At 33.1% G+C, this 14,285-nt stretch overlaps 1 protein-coding gene across 6 annotated transcripts in view; it reads left to right on the top strand.

Moving 5' to 3' along the window:
• KHDRBS2 (KH RNA binding domain containing, signal transduction associated 2) overlaps window positions 1-14,285 on the top strand; it is a 926,489-nt gene that overhangs the window by 351,414 nt on the left and 560,790 nt on the right. For all 6 annotated transcript variants that reach the window (XR_011974335.1, XR_011974338.1, XR_011974337.1 and 3 more), the window contains one exon: window positions 6,456-6,572. Coding sequence is in view for 2 of the 6 variants with exons in the window: in XM_072642542.1 (XP_072498643.1) it covers window positions 6,456-6,572 (117 nt within the window). In the remaining 4 variants the exon portion in view is untranslated. The remainder of the gene's footprint in view (window positions 1-6,455; window positions 6,573-14,285) is intronic.

The following is a 14,285-nucleotide window of genomic DNA, read 5'->3' as shown; positions in this document are numbered from 1 at the left end:
CTGATGAGCCAACAGATAAAATTGTTTGGGGCTGAGTCTGAATATGCATACCTACAACAATTAGAGAAAGGATGAAATTATTTTGAAAATGTAAAAGAAGCCCAATTAGAACTGGTTTGGCATAAAAACAATTGGGACATAGTATATTTGGGACACAGAAAACATTAAAAGTGCATAGATTTTTGTTTGCTTAAAATTGGGCCCAAAATCATTATTGAATTCAGGCAAATGATATATATATATATACAGAGAGAGAAAGAGAGAGAGAGAGAGAGATACTTAGTGGAAAGAGTTCTGAATTTTAGGTCAAAAGATCTAGTTTTTAATACCAGTTATCTTATTTCTTACATGTCACTTCACCATGAGTGTTTCATTCATAAAAAAAAAAAAAAAGATTTATAATATGTAAACACTAAGGTCCTTTTCAGTTAATTCCATAACATTTTTATTGCTATTATTTTCAAATAAAATTTTGTAAAATTATGCCTCCTTGTTCTTAGTGTATACTGAGATCACATTTCTTCCTTATAAATTCAGATCTCTTAATCATTTTCGCCCTCACTCTTCACTTAGTGACATATTCCTGATCTCTTTTGTACTCTGTATAACTGGTCTTCTGTGTACTTTTGGACAGATATATTGCCTTTTTCACATAGAATCACTCTTCTATTTGTGTTAAAGTTCTTTGAATGGAAGTTGATGGAGATTAGGCTAAGAATCCTCCAAGCAGATACTGACTAGCAGATGTAGATCATCGGAAACTTTAAACATCACTCATGTATGAGCAATGGCAGTGATATGGGAACCAAACTATGCTTGTTAGTCCATAAAAGCAACTAAAGCAGAAGTCCCAAAAGGAACCTCTTGCAAATGAGGTTGGACCCTAGAAATGTCAATAGGGAAGAAAGGAGAAGTATTTTGATTCTCTGACAAGGACCAGCGAAGTCAAAGGAGGTAAAGATACTTTCCCAAGGTCTCATAGGTATAATGATGCCCAAGTCCCAAAATAGTTCAAGTCTGATAGAAAGAATTGCTACAAGAGTATTAAGGTTTAAAATGTCTTTAGAAGGACCTGCATTCAAATTGTTTTTTGTAAAACTAGCTACATTAACATTAATGAACAAATAAATACCTTAACCTCAGTCTTGTTTTCCATTAAAAGGGAATTACAATGTCACCTTCCCTATACTGTGATAAAATTATGTGTTACCTGTGTTGCAGAACTTTATTCTTTTTAAATGTTAAAATATAAAAGAATATATGACTTAAAATAATATCTTCTCTCATGTACCAGAGATAACCTATATTATGTAATGCGAATTAAAGTATGTAATTATAAACCTATTATTGATTTTCATACTATTATTATAGTTACTGTCATTTTCATTTTTCTCTAAATAGTAATGACTATAGAGATTCTAGACTTTTTATTTCATTGATATAGAGGACTCCTAGATGAGAATCCTTCTTCTATAAAGGCAGGCCAATACCATCTCTACAATTCATTGTATTAATGAATTTTCTAGAGTACAAAGGGAATACTTGCAATTCTCATGCCCTCTCTACTGTTACTTATCCCATTATGTGTTGATTTTTCTCAGGAAATAGTAGTTAAGATACGTGAGCTCCAACCCTCTTTCCAAAACCTATCCTTGCCTTATAGGACCAATAAATTTGATATTTTCTTATCATATTCTGTTCCTGATTTTCTGGTTCTTATTGTTATATCTGTGATTTCTCTTAATTCACATAATTGAATTTTTTATTGAACTTCTTTATTTTCTTTCTCTAAGAAGCAAAACTACTTTTTCTTCTGGGCTATATGTGGGAAAATAGTTCCACCTAGTGGAGAATTCCTCAAATAGCAGACATTAAGACCCTAGAGCCCAGAAATAATTTCAAGGGATTTCTCTGGTAGACTCAAATTATTTGAATGTGCAACCAGCTGTCCATGTCATAATTCTTTTAAGTTCTTGCTTTTGCATGATCATACAGAAAATATGTTGACTTTTTCATAAAACAATACATTGGACATGATTATTGAAAGGCACCAAAAGTAGAAATTTTTGCTCATATTAGTAATGTAACAACCAAGTGATAGCTGCCGATGTGTGGTTTATTTATGTTTTGAAATATACACATTATGGAATATTATTAATTGTAATAAAGGAGTATCCAGTACAGTAAATGGGTTGATTCCATTATAAAATATTGATTCATAAAGAGCTGGTAATAAATTTAAGTCATGGAAGTTACAGTATCTCACAAACCTGTATATACAACATTAAAAGGAAATAAATGTGTGGTGGACTTTTTAAATCTTCACTGACCTAGAAAATTGTATATACAGTTTATTTAAAGATATTAAAAGAGTTCCTTTGTTTTTTCCTAGCACAGAGAACATTTGGCTCTATAATAAATATATATTTTACGTAACTTCAGAAATTCAGGAGACAGATGGTTAGTGGCTTAGACAAGTATCTTTCTCAGTCTAAATCCTTGAGGAGATTGAAATTATTTCCCATGTTTCATTAAGTCATTTAGGTTAGAATTTGGTAACAGCTTTTGTCATTTAGATAAGGTAATTTAAATAAAGCTTCCATTATGAAAATACATTTTCAGGTTAATTCAAATAATTGTTCTTAGTCTCTAATGCATTTTGACTTAGCTCAATCAAACTAAAGTTTTTTGAGTAATATTCTAATGTTTCCAGTACTATTATGTACTTCAAATATTTCAAGTAAAGTTGTTTCTTTCACTTCATATTGTCAGTTACCAAATTTTGTCAATTCCTATGCAGTCTTTTCTGTTCTTCTTTTCCATTCCTGACTCTACAATTCAAGGCAATAATGCCTAAATTAAGTACTGTTGCAAACTACATCTATTTGGTTGGCTCTTTCCTTCCATTCTCTCTCTGCAATAATTCATCACCTCTGCCAGCAACAGATATTTACTTTGTTTTAAACATGCAACTCCACTTTTCAAAATAGTTCAGTGGCTCCATATGATTCACTAAATAAGGAATAAATCTTTATACTGACATTCAAAGTCTTTCACAAAATATCTCTCCAAACATTTTAGAAGGCAATTTGGAAGTATGCCCACACTTCCGTTAAACTGTATTTACCCTTTGACTCATGATTCCAGTTCTCAATCTAAATATCAAACACATATGAGAGAATAAAATGATGTGTATTTTTAAAATGTATTTAAAAAAATGCTTTTTGTTATATCAAAGAACCACAAATTAAAAGGTTTCCCAATCATCTAGGAAATGGCTGAACAGAAAATATCATATGATTGCAATGGTAGAATATTAAACCATAAGAAATTATTAAATTTTGGGTTTTGAATCAAATTACAAGACTTGTATGAAATAAGTCAGAGTGCAGTAAACAGTACCTAAATATTTGTATGATAAAAACAAAATTGTAAATAAAAACATCCTTAAAGACTTAAGACCTCTCTTCAATGCAATGAGCACACAGGATCCAGAGAACTAATGATATAATATGGCTACCCACAGCCTTCCAGAAATATAATGGACTTCAACTAAAGAATGAGTTCAGGAATTACATGACTGATGTGAGAATATTTCCAGTCTTAGGGATTTGGTTGGAGCACTGGGAAGTTTAATGACTAACCCAGTATCAAATCAGTTTTCTATGAGACAAATCCAGGTCTTCCTGATTCTGAGGTCTATTTTCTTTCCATTACGCCACGTTGTCTCTCTAAAAGAGATATAAGTTGCCTTAAAGTGAAGGAGATGATTGACAGATCATTTCTATTTTTCCTTCTTGCATGTTATCATTTTTAAGGTCCCTTTCTGTACAATTTTGCCATAGCCTATCTCCTTCTTTTGCACTACCATGCTACACTTAATTATATTATCTTTATAAGTAATCTGTTTAGAAGGTCTTGCTAAATATTTGAAAGAAAGGAACGTACCTGCCCTTATAATGAATTTATTGGAGGGAGAAATAATAACTCAGAAGGATTTTTTTAAGATCCAAAATTTGGAGAGCTGAAAGAACAAAATAATTTATCAATTATAAATAAAAATAAATGAGGGGAAACCCTGAATAATTTATTTTTAATTAAAGAATGAAAGAAAGATCAGTGCCTAATAGGTGGAAATATGAAGATAAACACATTTTTGAAATATATTTGAGTAATTATGGTGAAAAACAGTGCTGCAGTTTTATCAATATATCTATATGGTTCAGGGCTACTGGCTGCTCAAAATGAAGTGGTAGGAAAGCAGATTCATCTTACCAGTAATTTGATCACCAGGATGTTAATGCAGTTATAGAAAATGCATTTGTAAGTCCTAATAAAGAAAAATTGAATGAGAGTGAAGTATTTTAAATGGTAGAAAGTAAAAGGTATAAAGTTTCATTAATGACTAGAAAAGTATGTAAAGCACCTATTATTCATTTTTAATGTTATAAAGAGTCTAAGAAAGACTCACTGTGGGAATATGAAATAATGATGATCAACTTAACTTGTCTGGAAAATTCCAAAAGAAGTCATGTCTTGAAGCAAAAAGAGAAAAAAAAAAGGGGGGAGGGCATATTTGTCTTTAAAACAAAAGTGCCAACATTGCTATGCAGTTTCATGCTTGATCAGACTACTTATGGTTCCAAAATGAAGATTTGTGCTTTAAATATTAATAAGTCTGAAATATAAATTGAAAGTGAATATTATTCCTTGTCCATCCTGGGTCTAGGTAATTCTAAACTGATGGACTGTGTTGCTGAAAGGGAGTTGTAAGTCAAGCTATCACCAATCGGATTTAAAAAACAAACAAAAAATATGAAAATGGAAGATAATATTCCTGACCAGATGACTGACAACTAACTTTTTTACAGGAGTGATGACAAAAACTATATTTAATCAGTTGTTCATGATATCCTGTGTAATCTACAGGATCAGACTTTATAAGGTGCCTAAAAATAATGAGGCTAATGTGATATGAAAGCACATCTGATTGCATTTTTTACTGATTTTGAAGAACTTTGATTTCGATATATAGAATGCTCCTTTACCAACAAAGATCCCTGTATGCTTTATTAGATCATCTTTTTCATTTACTATTGTAGAAAAACTCATCACCCTGTAGCCAAACTGTTGACAATACCACCAAAAAAAAAAAAAAATTCTAGCTCTCATAAACTCAACTAGCTAATTCTTGGATGATAAATACACAATTAATTACCAGATCCATATTTGAAACATTTCCATCTTGGTAAAGAAAGAATGAAAACTCCTTATGAATAGGGCTTGTTAAATCCATCTGGCTATTTCGCATAAACTTGTCTAGCCTGCTTCCAATATATTTTACTTTTCAATTCACTAGACTGACTTCAGTCATCAGTCAGATAAATAGGACAGAGTTAGGATTTGGAGAAATGAGTTCAAATTCTGACTCTGATACTTATTAATTTTGTGACATGTGGCACATCAGTAAGCTTCTCTTGTCTTCTGTTTTCTCATCTCTGTAACTGGATAAGGAAATACTATTGCTTCTTATATGACAGGAATGTTTGAGTACATTGCTTTGTAACTTTTTAAATGTGAGTCACTGTTACAGTTATTCTTTTGATAAGTTTTGTCATAATTCTAGTTCTTTTCTAAATTTAGCTAGCCATTTCAATTCTGTGTAATCTATAAATTTAACAAGATTGTCGTTTGTTTTCTAAGTCAGTGATGAAAATGTTCACTAGCATAGAGTCAAAGAGAGATTCCTGGATCATTCAACTAGAAAACTTCCTCCAAACTGAGAGACATTTAATATTTGTGGTTCTTTCAGTCTGGTCATTCAAACAATTCCATAATGTACCAGGCTATACTAGCTGTCCTCTAGCACTAAATTTTACCCACAAGGATTTCATGAGAGGTATTCTTGGTAGTTATCTATAATGGACTTTGTCAACTGCCTTGACAAAATGCAGGTATGCTATACTTATGGCATTGTCCTAATCTAAAAATTCTGTCAGAAATTATGTCTAAAATGACCTGTTAAAGAAACTTGTTAAAATGAAGTTAGTCTACAAGAACTTATTATCTTATGTGATTTTCTGTACAAGTGATATTTTTGGCTTTAGGATTTGGCATATTGTTATTACCTTATAAAGCTATTTTGATCAAAAGTTGAACTAAAATATCATTTAAATATGCTCTATATAGTTTAGCTTTATAAATATCTATCTCTCTCATTGAGAAAGAAATTGATCAATTTAAAAAATTTGCTCCATCATATGGCAACGGTATCATTTAAGGTACAGGAAGAAGCATTTTACTGAATAGACCTCAGAGACCTGAAAGGGTCAATATAACCTCCGTACCAAAATAAGCATCTTCACGATATTGTGTAGGTTTAAAAAAAAATTCTTATTGCACATTGTCTCTCTACTCGATTCTAAAACAGACATTTTATTGATTTTGTTTCCTAGTTCAATTTTGTGGGGAAATTGCTTGGACCGAGAGGAAACTCCTTGAAGAGGCTACAGGAAGAGACAGGTGCTAAAATGTCTATCCTGGGAAAAGGATCAATGAGAGATAAAGCAAAGGTACTGAACGTTTGATTTTGTTATTTAACGCTTCCAGAAGGTTAAATGTCACATGGATTGCCAAATTTGCATTGCTGCTCTGAGCTCCTCACTTTGAATCTCTCCTTCTTCCTCCTGAGTCCAGTCTCTCTGCTCTCTCCTTTGACCATAACTCAATCATTCATCTTTCTTCCCCAAACATACACCTCCTCTACTTTTTCCTAGTTCTGTGTGCAGATTACTACCCACTCTTTTTGTCATTTTCTGTGTTTTTTTCAGTGGTTCACACAGTATTCATTTTCTCTAATGCCCTACCCTAGATTCCTTTTGTCCTGTTCCATCATATTACATAATCACTTCCATTGTAGCCGTCTGCCATTTTCCTGTTTGTTCACTTTCACTTTGATCCTCTTATCTAAAGCAATTGTTTATTACTTATCTACAACCCTGAGAAAAACTGACTTCGTTCTTGAAGTACTTGAGCCAGTACAACTCCCCTCTAGGTAAGACAGGAAATATGACAACATTTATAGATTTTCTGTCTGTTATTTCTATTTTTCCTCATCTGAACACTGTAATTTACTGATTCATGAAGTAGTAGGGACTTTCTGACTTTCTGCTTCAAACCCTTTAATAAATAGCCATTTTAAGTTTTTTCCTTTTATCATCATTTTAAAAAATTTGTTGTAATGAGTGTTTTAGAAAGTAACTTATAATTATAATATTGAAATAATTACATTTTACTATAGAACAACTTGAAAATAGTTTAGTTATTTTTTCCTTGAATCAATAGTAAATGAAATGGACTTGAATTAAAGTTGTTTTTCCCTAATCAATTGGCATTAAAGTGATGAACATACCTTATGGTAAATTTTTTTTTTTTTATTACAAGAAATAGGAATTTGAAGTTGTACCAAGGCACTTCACAGGGTAAATCATTCTAAAGTTTTAGTCAGCAGTCTTATTTGGAAAGAAGGATGTTTGTTTATTAATCTTCTAATTTATGTGGTTTCTTGATTATTTTATCTTACACATTTTAGTTATGGATTATTTCCTTGCCAGATTTTTCCACTCCCTCCCCTCAGAGCTGTTCAATCCTATAGGCTTTTTCAAGTGGTGATAGTATCACTGGCCACCCCAATGGAAACCCTTTGTTTAATCATTAGTGAGAAATTATTACATAGTAACACCTTATATTCATTCCTTAATATTCTGTTGTATATCACTTTATGCTACATTTTCTAATCATGAAATCAGAATGCACCAATGCACTTTCACAAATTCCAAAATAAAATTGAGATTTTTCCTGTTGCTTTATACAAATAGCAATGTGAGAACTATGAGATTTATACAAATTAATTTGGCAGTTTTATTGTGTTTGTAATACATGAATTGTAGTTTTTGTCTCTCTTAGAACACATTAGTTGTACAAATAAATATTTGCTTACTGGCATGTAAAAAATTTAATTATCTTAGGTTTAATATACTACTAGATCACATTCATTGTAAGCCTACTTATAGCTGATTATCTCATAGTTTGTTTCCATCCCAGTTGATTATGCTTTTAATAACTCTATTTTCTTTCTCTATAATCTAAAAGGAAACCCCAAACAAGCTATTCAAAACAGCAATTCATGACTGTATCATATATTTCTTAGAAATCAAACAAACTAATGTTACAAAATAATATTCTTTGAAGAAGCATGGAAAGATGGCCTGTTAAAAGAAATCACTTTTTATGACTGAAGCATAAACTTCTGTGTTCAATCCACTTCTTCTGACATGTGTTCTGACCTCATTGGTCTTTTTATATCACCATAGCTCTACTATTCATATTCAGAAACAATCTCCTATGCTGCATTTAGGTCATTTTGAAATAAATTATTCTGTTGAGCTAATGCATAAAATAAGAACTTGCTGAACCCCCCTGAGAGATAATTCTGGAGAAGGCTTATGCTTAAAAAAAAAAAACTACATCTAAAATTGTGTTTTACTTCCTAAGGGAAAAAGTGAATCCTTGAGAAATTGACAGAATATTTCATGCTAAAATGAATCAGTTAGCAGATATTCTACATATGTTTACATTGTGCCCAAAACAGTGGTAGGCACTGAGAAGAATCAAAAAAAGTCCAGGAAATGATTGGTATTCTGAAAAAGTTTATACTTTTTTTCAAAACTTCTCCATTTCCTTATCTTGTTAATGAAAGAAAGTATGATTGGAAGATAATGCATTAGAGGGAGAACTAAAATACCTGGTCAACTTTAACTTGTAGAGACATTCATAAAATTCTGAATGTCAACAAGCTTCAGCCAGAAAAAAAAATGACAATTAAGGATGGAAAAGGTTTAGGTAGCTAATGACATAATGCAATCTTAGGCCCTGGAATTTTAGAATTTAAGATGTCTTTTTAAAAATTATTATATTTGTTTCCTTCCCTTCCATTTTGTTAACAATAAAATCACCAAACAGACTGTGAGCAGTGATAAGTATACAAACACACAAGCCTGACAGAACTCATAGTGGTAGTTCCTTCATCAGAGCACTTACATTTTGTGTTCCATTTACCACTCACCCACAATCTTGATAAAGCTAATATGCAACTGCAGTGTTTTCCATTTATGTAATTACGTGTCAGATTATCAAATCAATGATCATCCATTTTAAATTGGTTTGTTGGGGGGAGGGGAGAGTCAGCCTTAAAGAAAAGTAGGGAGCAAAATATAATGAAAATACAAAATATATAAAACAAAATGTAATTTTATATTTAAAATACATTTAAAACAAACATTTAGATGCATTAGGAAATTAAATGGCAGCAGAAAGATTTCTTCAAAGCCCAAACTCATTGTGCACCATATGGCCAGCTCCTTCTAAAGAACCAAGCAGCTGCATGCTTCACTGGCAGTTTGCTCCTGAGAAGTCTTCAGGGGTAACTTGCCCTAGCTTCAGACCTGGCATTGCTATTTTTAGTGGTGCTAATGGCTAAGATTGGTGAGGGAGAACAGTCAAGATGCTGATTCCATGGGCTTTTGATTGAAGGAGAAACTATACAAAGAATTTGTGTCATGCTACCCTAAGATAGTGGGTAGAGAGATGGGGAAACATGATGGGAGTATTTGGCATAGTGACTTAAGAGGAACTATCACATGAACTGGTAGTATGGAATAGATTGGGAGACAGTATGAAAGGTGAGAGAGTACTGCATTTAGAGTCTGAGGACGCGGGTTCACAGTCCAGTTCTACTAAATACAGTCTGTTGACCTTGGCCAAGGCACAATCTCTCTGTGCCTGTTTCCTCATGGGTTTGGACTTCATAACCTCAGAGGTGTCTTCTAGTTCTTTAATGTATGCTTTTATGATCCCAGATCAATTAAGACCCCAGCACTTTAATACTTCTGTGACTTTGGGTGAACCAGTTAACTTCCATGGGCTTCAATTTCTTCATCTGTAAAATGAAGTTATTAGACCAGATGAAATCCAAAATCCTTCCAAAATCCAAATCCATGATTCTATGAGTGTAGAACTAACTAGTCTCATTACTATCATTATGGGCAAAAAATAACATTCACACTATGATTCTTGATCCTGATTCATCAAATAAGAGGATATTTTCTTGAGCTATGAAAATATCTTTAAAATATAATCAGTTGTTATGCTAAGAGAGAATTGTGTTTGAAAAGTCAAATTCAAGAGTTTCCCCCTTATTTATATGTTGGTGTATGTAAAATTTTGCTTATAATAATTATATTTCTCTGACACAAATTTTGCAAAACTCTAATTCACAAAATCCCTATAAAAAAGGCAATATGGCCAGCCTCATTTTCCATACTAAAAAACTGAATACTCTAAGGCTAAGGAAATTTTCTGTTATTATAGTAGCATCTCCAAAATACTGCAGTGCCTCTCAATTTGTATATACGCCTATATCAGTGGAGTGGATAATTTATATGTATGTATCTATGTCTGTCTATACATATATGTATACAAGTGTATATGTATGTTTGTACATCAACACATATGCATATATATCCAGCTCTAGTCTCACATCAACAATTATTGACTTTTGGATATTTCAGAATAGATGGCCTGCAGGCAGCTCCAGCTCGACATGTTCAAAATTGAGTTTATTTTCTTTCCACCAAAAACAATTCTTCCAGTTTTTCCTATTTCTTTAAAAGACGCATTTTTCCAGACTTCCAGATTTGTAACCTCAGCAGTAGTATCCTAGAATGCTCACTTTCCCTCACTGTACATATCTAATAAGTTGCCAAATCTTGTGTAACGCAGGAGTATTTGGGGCAGCCAGAAGGACAGAAACAAAGACATGAGTAGGGGATAATTAATTTATTCTTCTCAAGAGGATTGCTGATCATGAGAGCACAGACTCCTACAGCTTCCCCTAATTACTCTTCCTACAGGATCCAGTGAGAGCAAAAGTAGAAACACTAACCCCTACAGCATCCCCTATGTCTATATGGGCCTGTGGAGAACAAGCACATACATCCCCCAGACCTCAGTTGAGGCCAGTCTAGGCAAGCACAGCATTCACATTCCTCCAGCCCAAGATGGTGTCCAGTCAAGGCAGGCACAGCATTTCAACTTGTGCATTCCATAAATTTACAAATCCATACTTACTGACCAGTGCTTCTTGATATATAGTGAAGCACACAAAGAAGGTAATTTGCCAGCAATAGTCTCACAAGTTTACATTAACTTTAGCAAAATCATGGTGATTCAGCATAGCACAGGAGCAGTGTGCTGTTTACAATTTAACTCAAATGTTTACATTATCTTGGCTCAGTGAGATAGTTCATGATGTGAAATTATGTTAACTAGTAGATTGTTTACGACTATGGATCCTGGGAACTAGTACCTTAAAAAAGAAAAGAAATCGACCATTTAAACTTTGTTAATATTTTTTTGCATCTGCCTCCTCTCCACTCATACAGCTACCTCCTTCATTCAGGTCTTCATCCCCTTTTTGCTAGATCATTTCATTAGAATCCTAGTTGTCTCAAGAATCTCTTACACCATTTACTCTACATGCTACTTCTAAAGTAATTTTCTTTAAGTGCAGATCTACCCATGTGACTCCCCTACTCAGTCAACTCCAGTGCCTTCATAATGTCCCTAAGATAAAACAAAAATCCCTCTGTTTAAGCTTAAAGCACTACGCAACCTTTCCTCATCCTATCTTTATAGTCTCACTGGACATGATTCCTTCTCTCTCACTGTGTGACCCAGCAAAACTGGCTTTCCCTCTGTTTTTCATTCATCATACTCTGTTACCTTTCTCAGTGCTTTTGTATTGACTTTTCTACATGGCTGGAATATCCTCACCCCTTATTTTGTCCTCATGACATCTCTCATTATTTAAGATGCAGTTCAAGCACTATCTTCTGTCTCAAGCCTTTCCTGATTCCTCCACCTGGTAGAGTCCTTCTTGCCAAAATACTTTGTATTTAATTGCGTTGTAATTTGTCTACTTTATATTTATTTATTCCTGTATTTGTCTCTGCCTTTAGAATGTAAGCACTATTCCAATAGTGATTACTTAATTCTTTATACTTGTGTCACTAGTATCTGACAAATAGTAGCTTAATAAATTCTTGGGTTTTTTGCTGTTGTTTTCATAATCTAGGCCTGTGTTTTCTTCAGTATGGGACATGCTCAATGGTGAAAACATTTCTTCTCAAAGTATAAGATCAGCAACCCATTTATAACTTAGTATATTATAAAGTTGTCTGAAACACAAAGAGGTTAATTAACTCATCCTTGGTCACAAACAAAGCTAATATGTGTCAGAACTAGAAAACTGGTAACTCTAACATCAACATTCTACCCATTATAGCATGTTGATTATCTTTTTATTAATCAATTTTATTTTATTTTCAGTTCCAAAATCTCTCTTCTCATGTTCCTTCCCTTTTCCAATGAGAAATTAGGAAAAACATAAGCCATTACAAACATGTATAGTCAAACAAAACAAATTCTAGCCTTAACGTTGACCAAAGAAATATGTATCAAGCTGTACTCTGGGAACCATCACCTCTCTATCTGGAGATGGTTAACCTGTCTCATCCTGAAATTACTATTGATCCTTACTCCATACTGACTTTCTTAGATATCAAGACAGAGATAGAGACTGAAGAGGTGATTTTATTGACATAGGAAACCCTTATGTGAGTGAACTCCCTCTACCAATGCATATGGATACTTTCTCCATAATTTAGTCATAGAGAGTTCCCTCAGGTGCTGAAAGATTAAGTGAATTGCCCAGGATCACACTGCATATATGTATGAGAATTGAAGTCCACTATCCACTCTCATGATGTATTGTAGATATAAACAAATCTCACACACACATACACACACACACACAGATGCACATATACATACACATATGCAGACACACAGGTGTATGTGCATGCTTAGTATTTATGTTTTTGCATTTAGGTTCCATTTTCTTTTTGCATGCATATGTTTCATATTCAACTACTTATTTTGAACATCTTTGATTTTGTGCAGGATTAATTTCTCGTAACAATGAAACTAAAATAGAAATCCCTATAGTAATGCTACTGTCTAGTGCCCTATGTAGGTGAGAATTCTAGACCAGGCACCCATATTTTATTTGACTTTGGGACTGTGTAATATCAGCTATAACAATATTTTCTCTAGTCCTGAAGGATTTGCACCATACTCATTGCACATCACTAAGGTTAACATTGCTGATATTAGACAACTCTGCAAAAGTTTAATATCCTGACTATGAAAGCAATTTGTACTCCAATGAAAATGAGAGCCAAGGCACCTGGGATAGAATTTGGGCAACAGACCTAATGAGCTGGGTGATTCCTTTCCTAGCAGCTATGTTTCTCCTTCATCTCTCTGCTCTCAAGAAATTGATGCCTATTTCCCTTCCCTCTTCACTTACTAAAAGTGGTGCTAAAACAACAAATGAAATAATTTTCCTCACTACATTCTGAGTTTTTAAAGAAAAAGACATTATAAATTCCAAATAAGTAGTATTTTATTTTCATTATATTGATTGGAAGTTCCTCTGTTTTTCTATTCTAAGTGCTGAGTAGGAAGGAGAATGACAGATTAAAAGGCTCCCCCAAGGAGAGAAAACAAAGGAGGGGGCAGAATGACTGAGTTAAATTTAAGAATGATAATTCTACGTGAGGGATAGAGAAGATTAAAAAAAAAGAATTCACTAACTTGAAAAAGAAAAGAAGTTTGTGCATCAGTACTTAATTGTTGGAAAGTGATAAAGACACATGATATTAGTGGGTGTGATGTGATCACATAGTGGAGGTTGGTGTTTCCTTTTGAGTAAAATCCCCTGAGTAATTCGAGTTTAACTGGAAAAAAAATGTCAGTTGTATAAAACCATACAGGAAATGGCTATAAAAAGAGTGAAAAATTATAATGTATTATGTGCATGGGAAATAATCTTTTAAGCTGTAGCATCTTTGTCAAGAAAAGGATACTTTATAAAGATGAATAACTGTCCACTTTGTGCAGCCAGCCATGCAGATAAGATGGAAACCTAATAAAAGCCACAAAACTACCAGGCCTACACATTTTCTCAACACTTCATATACCAAATAATATTCCAGTGATAATTCATCTGATGAAAATAAAATACAAGTTTGAAAAATCATCAGAGGAACTATTGGTCAAGTTAAAATTTCGTTAATATATAAAGCCCATGAAAGAGAGACTGT

This window comes from Notamacropus eugenii, chromosome 2 (assembly GCF_028372415.1).
Source record: "Notamacropus eugenii isolate mMacEug1 chromosome 2, mMacEug1.pri_v2, whole genome shotgun sequence".
Taxonomy (NCBI): Eukaryota; Metazoa; Chordata; class Mammalia; order Diprotodontia; family Macropodidae; genus Notamacropus; species Notamacropus eugenii.
The sequence above is the reverse complement of the archived record's forward strand: the minus strand, read 5'-3'. Positions and strand labels throughout refer to the sequence as shown.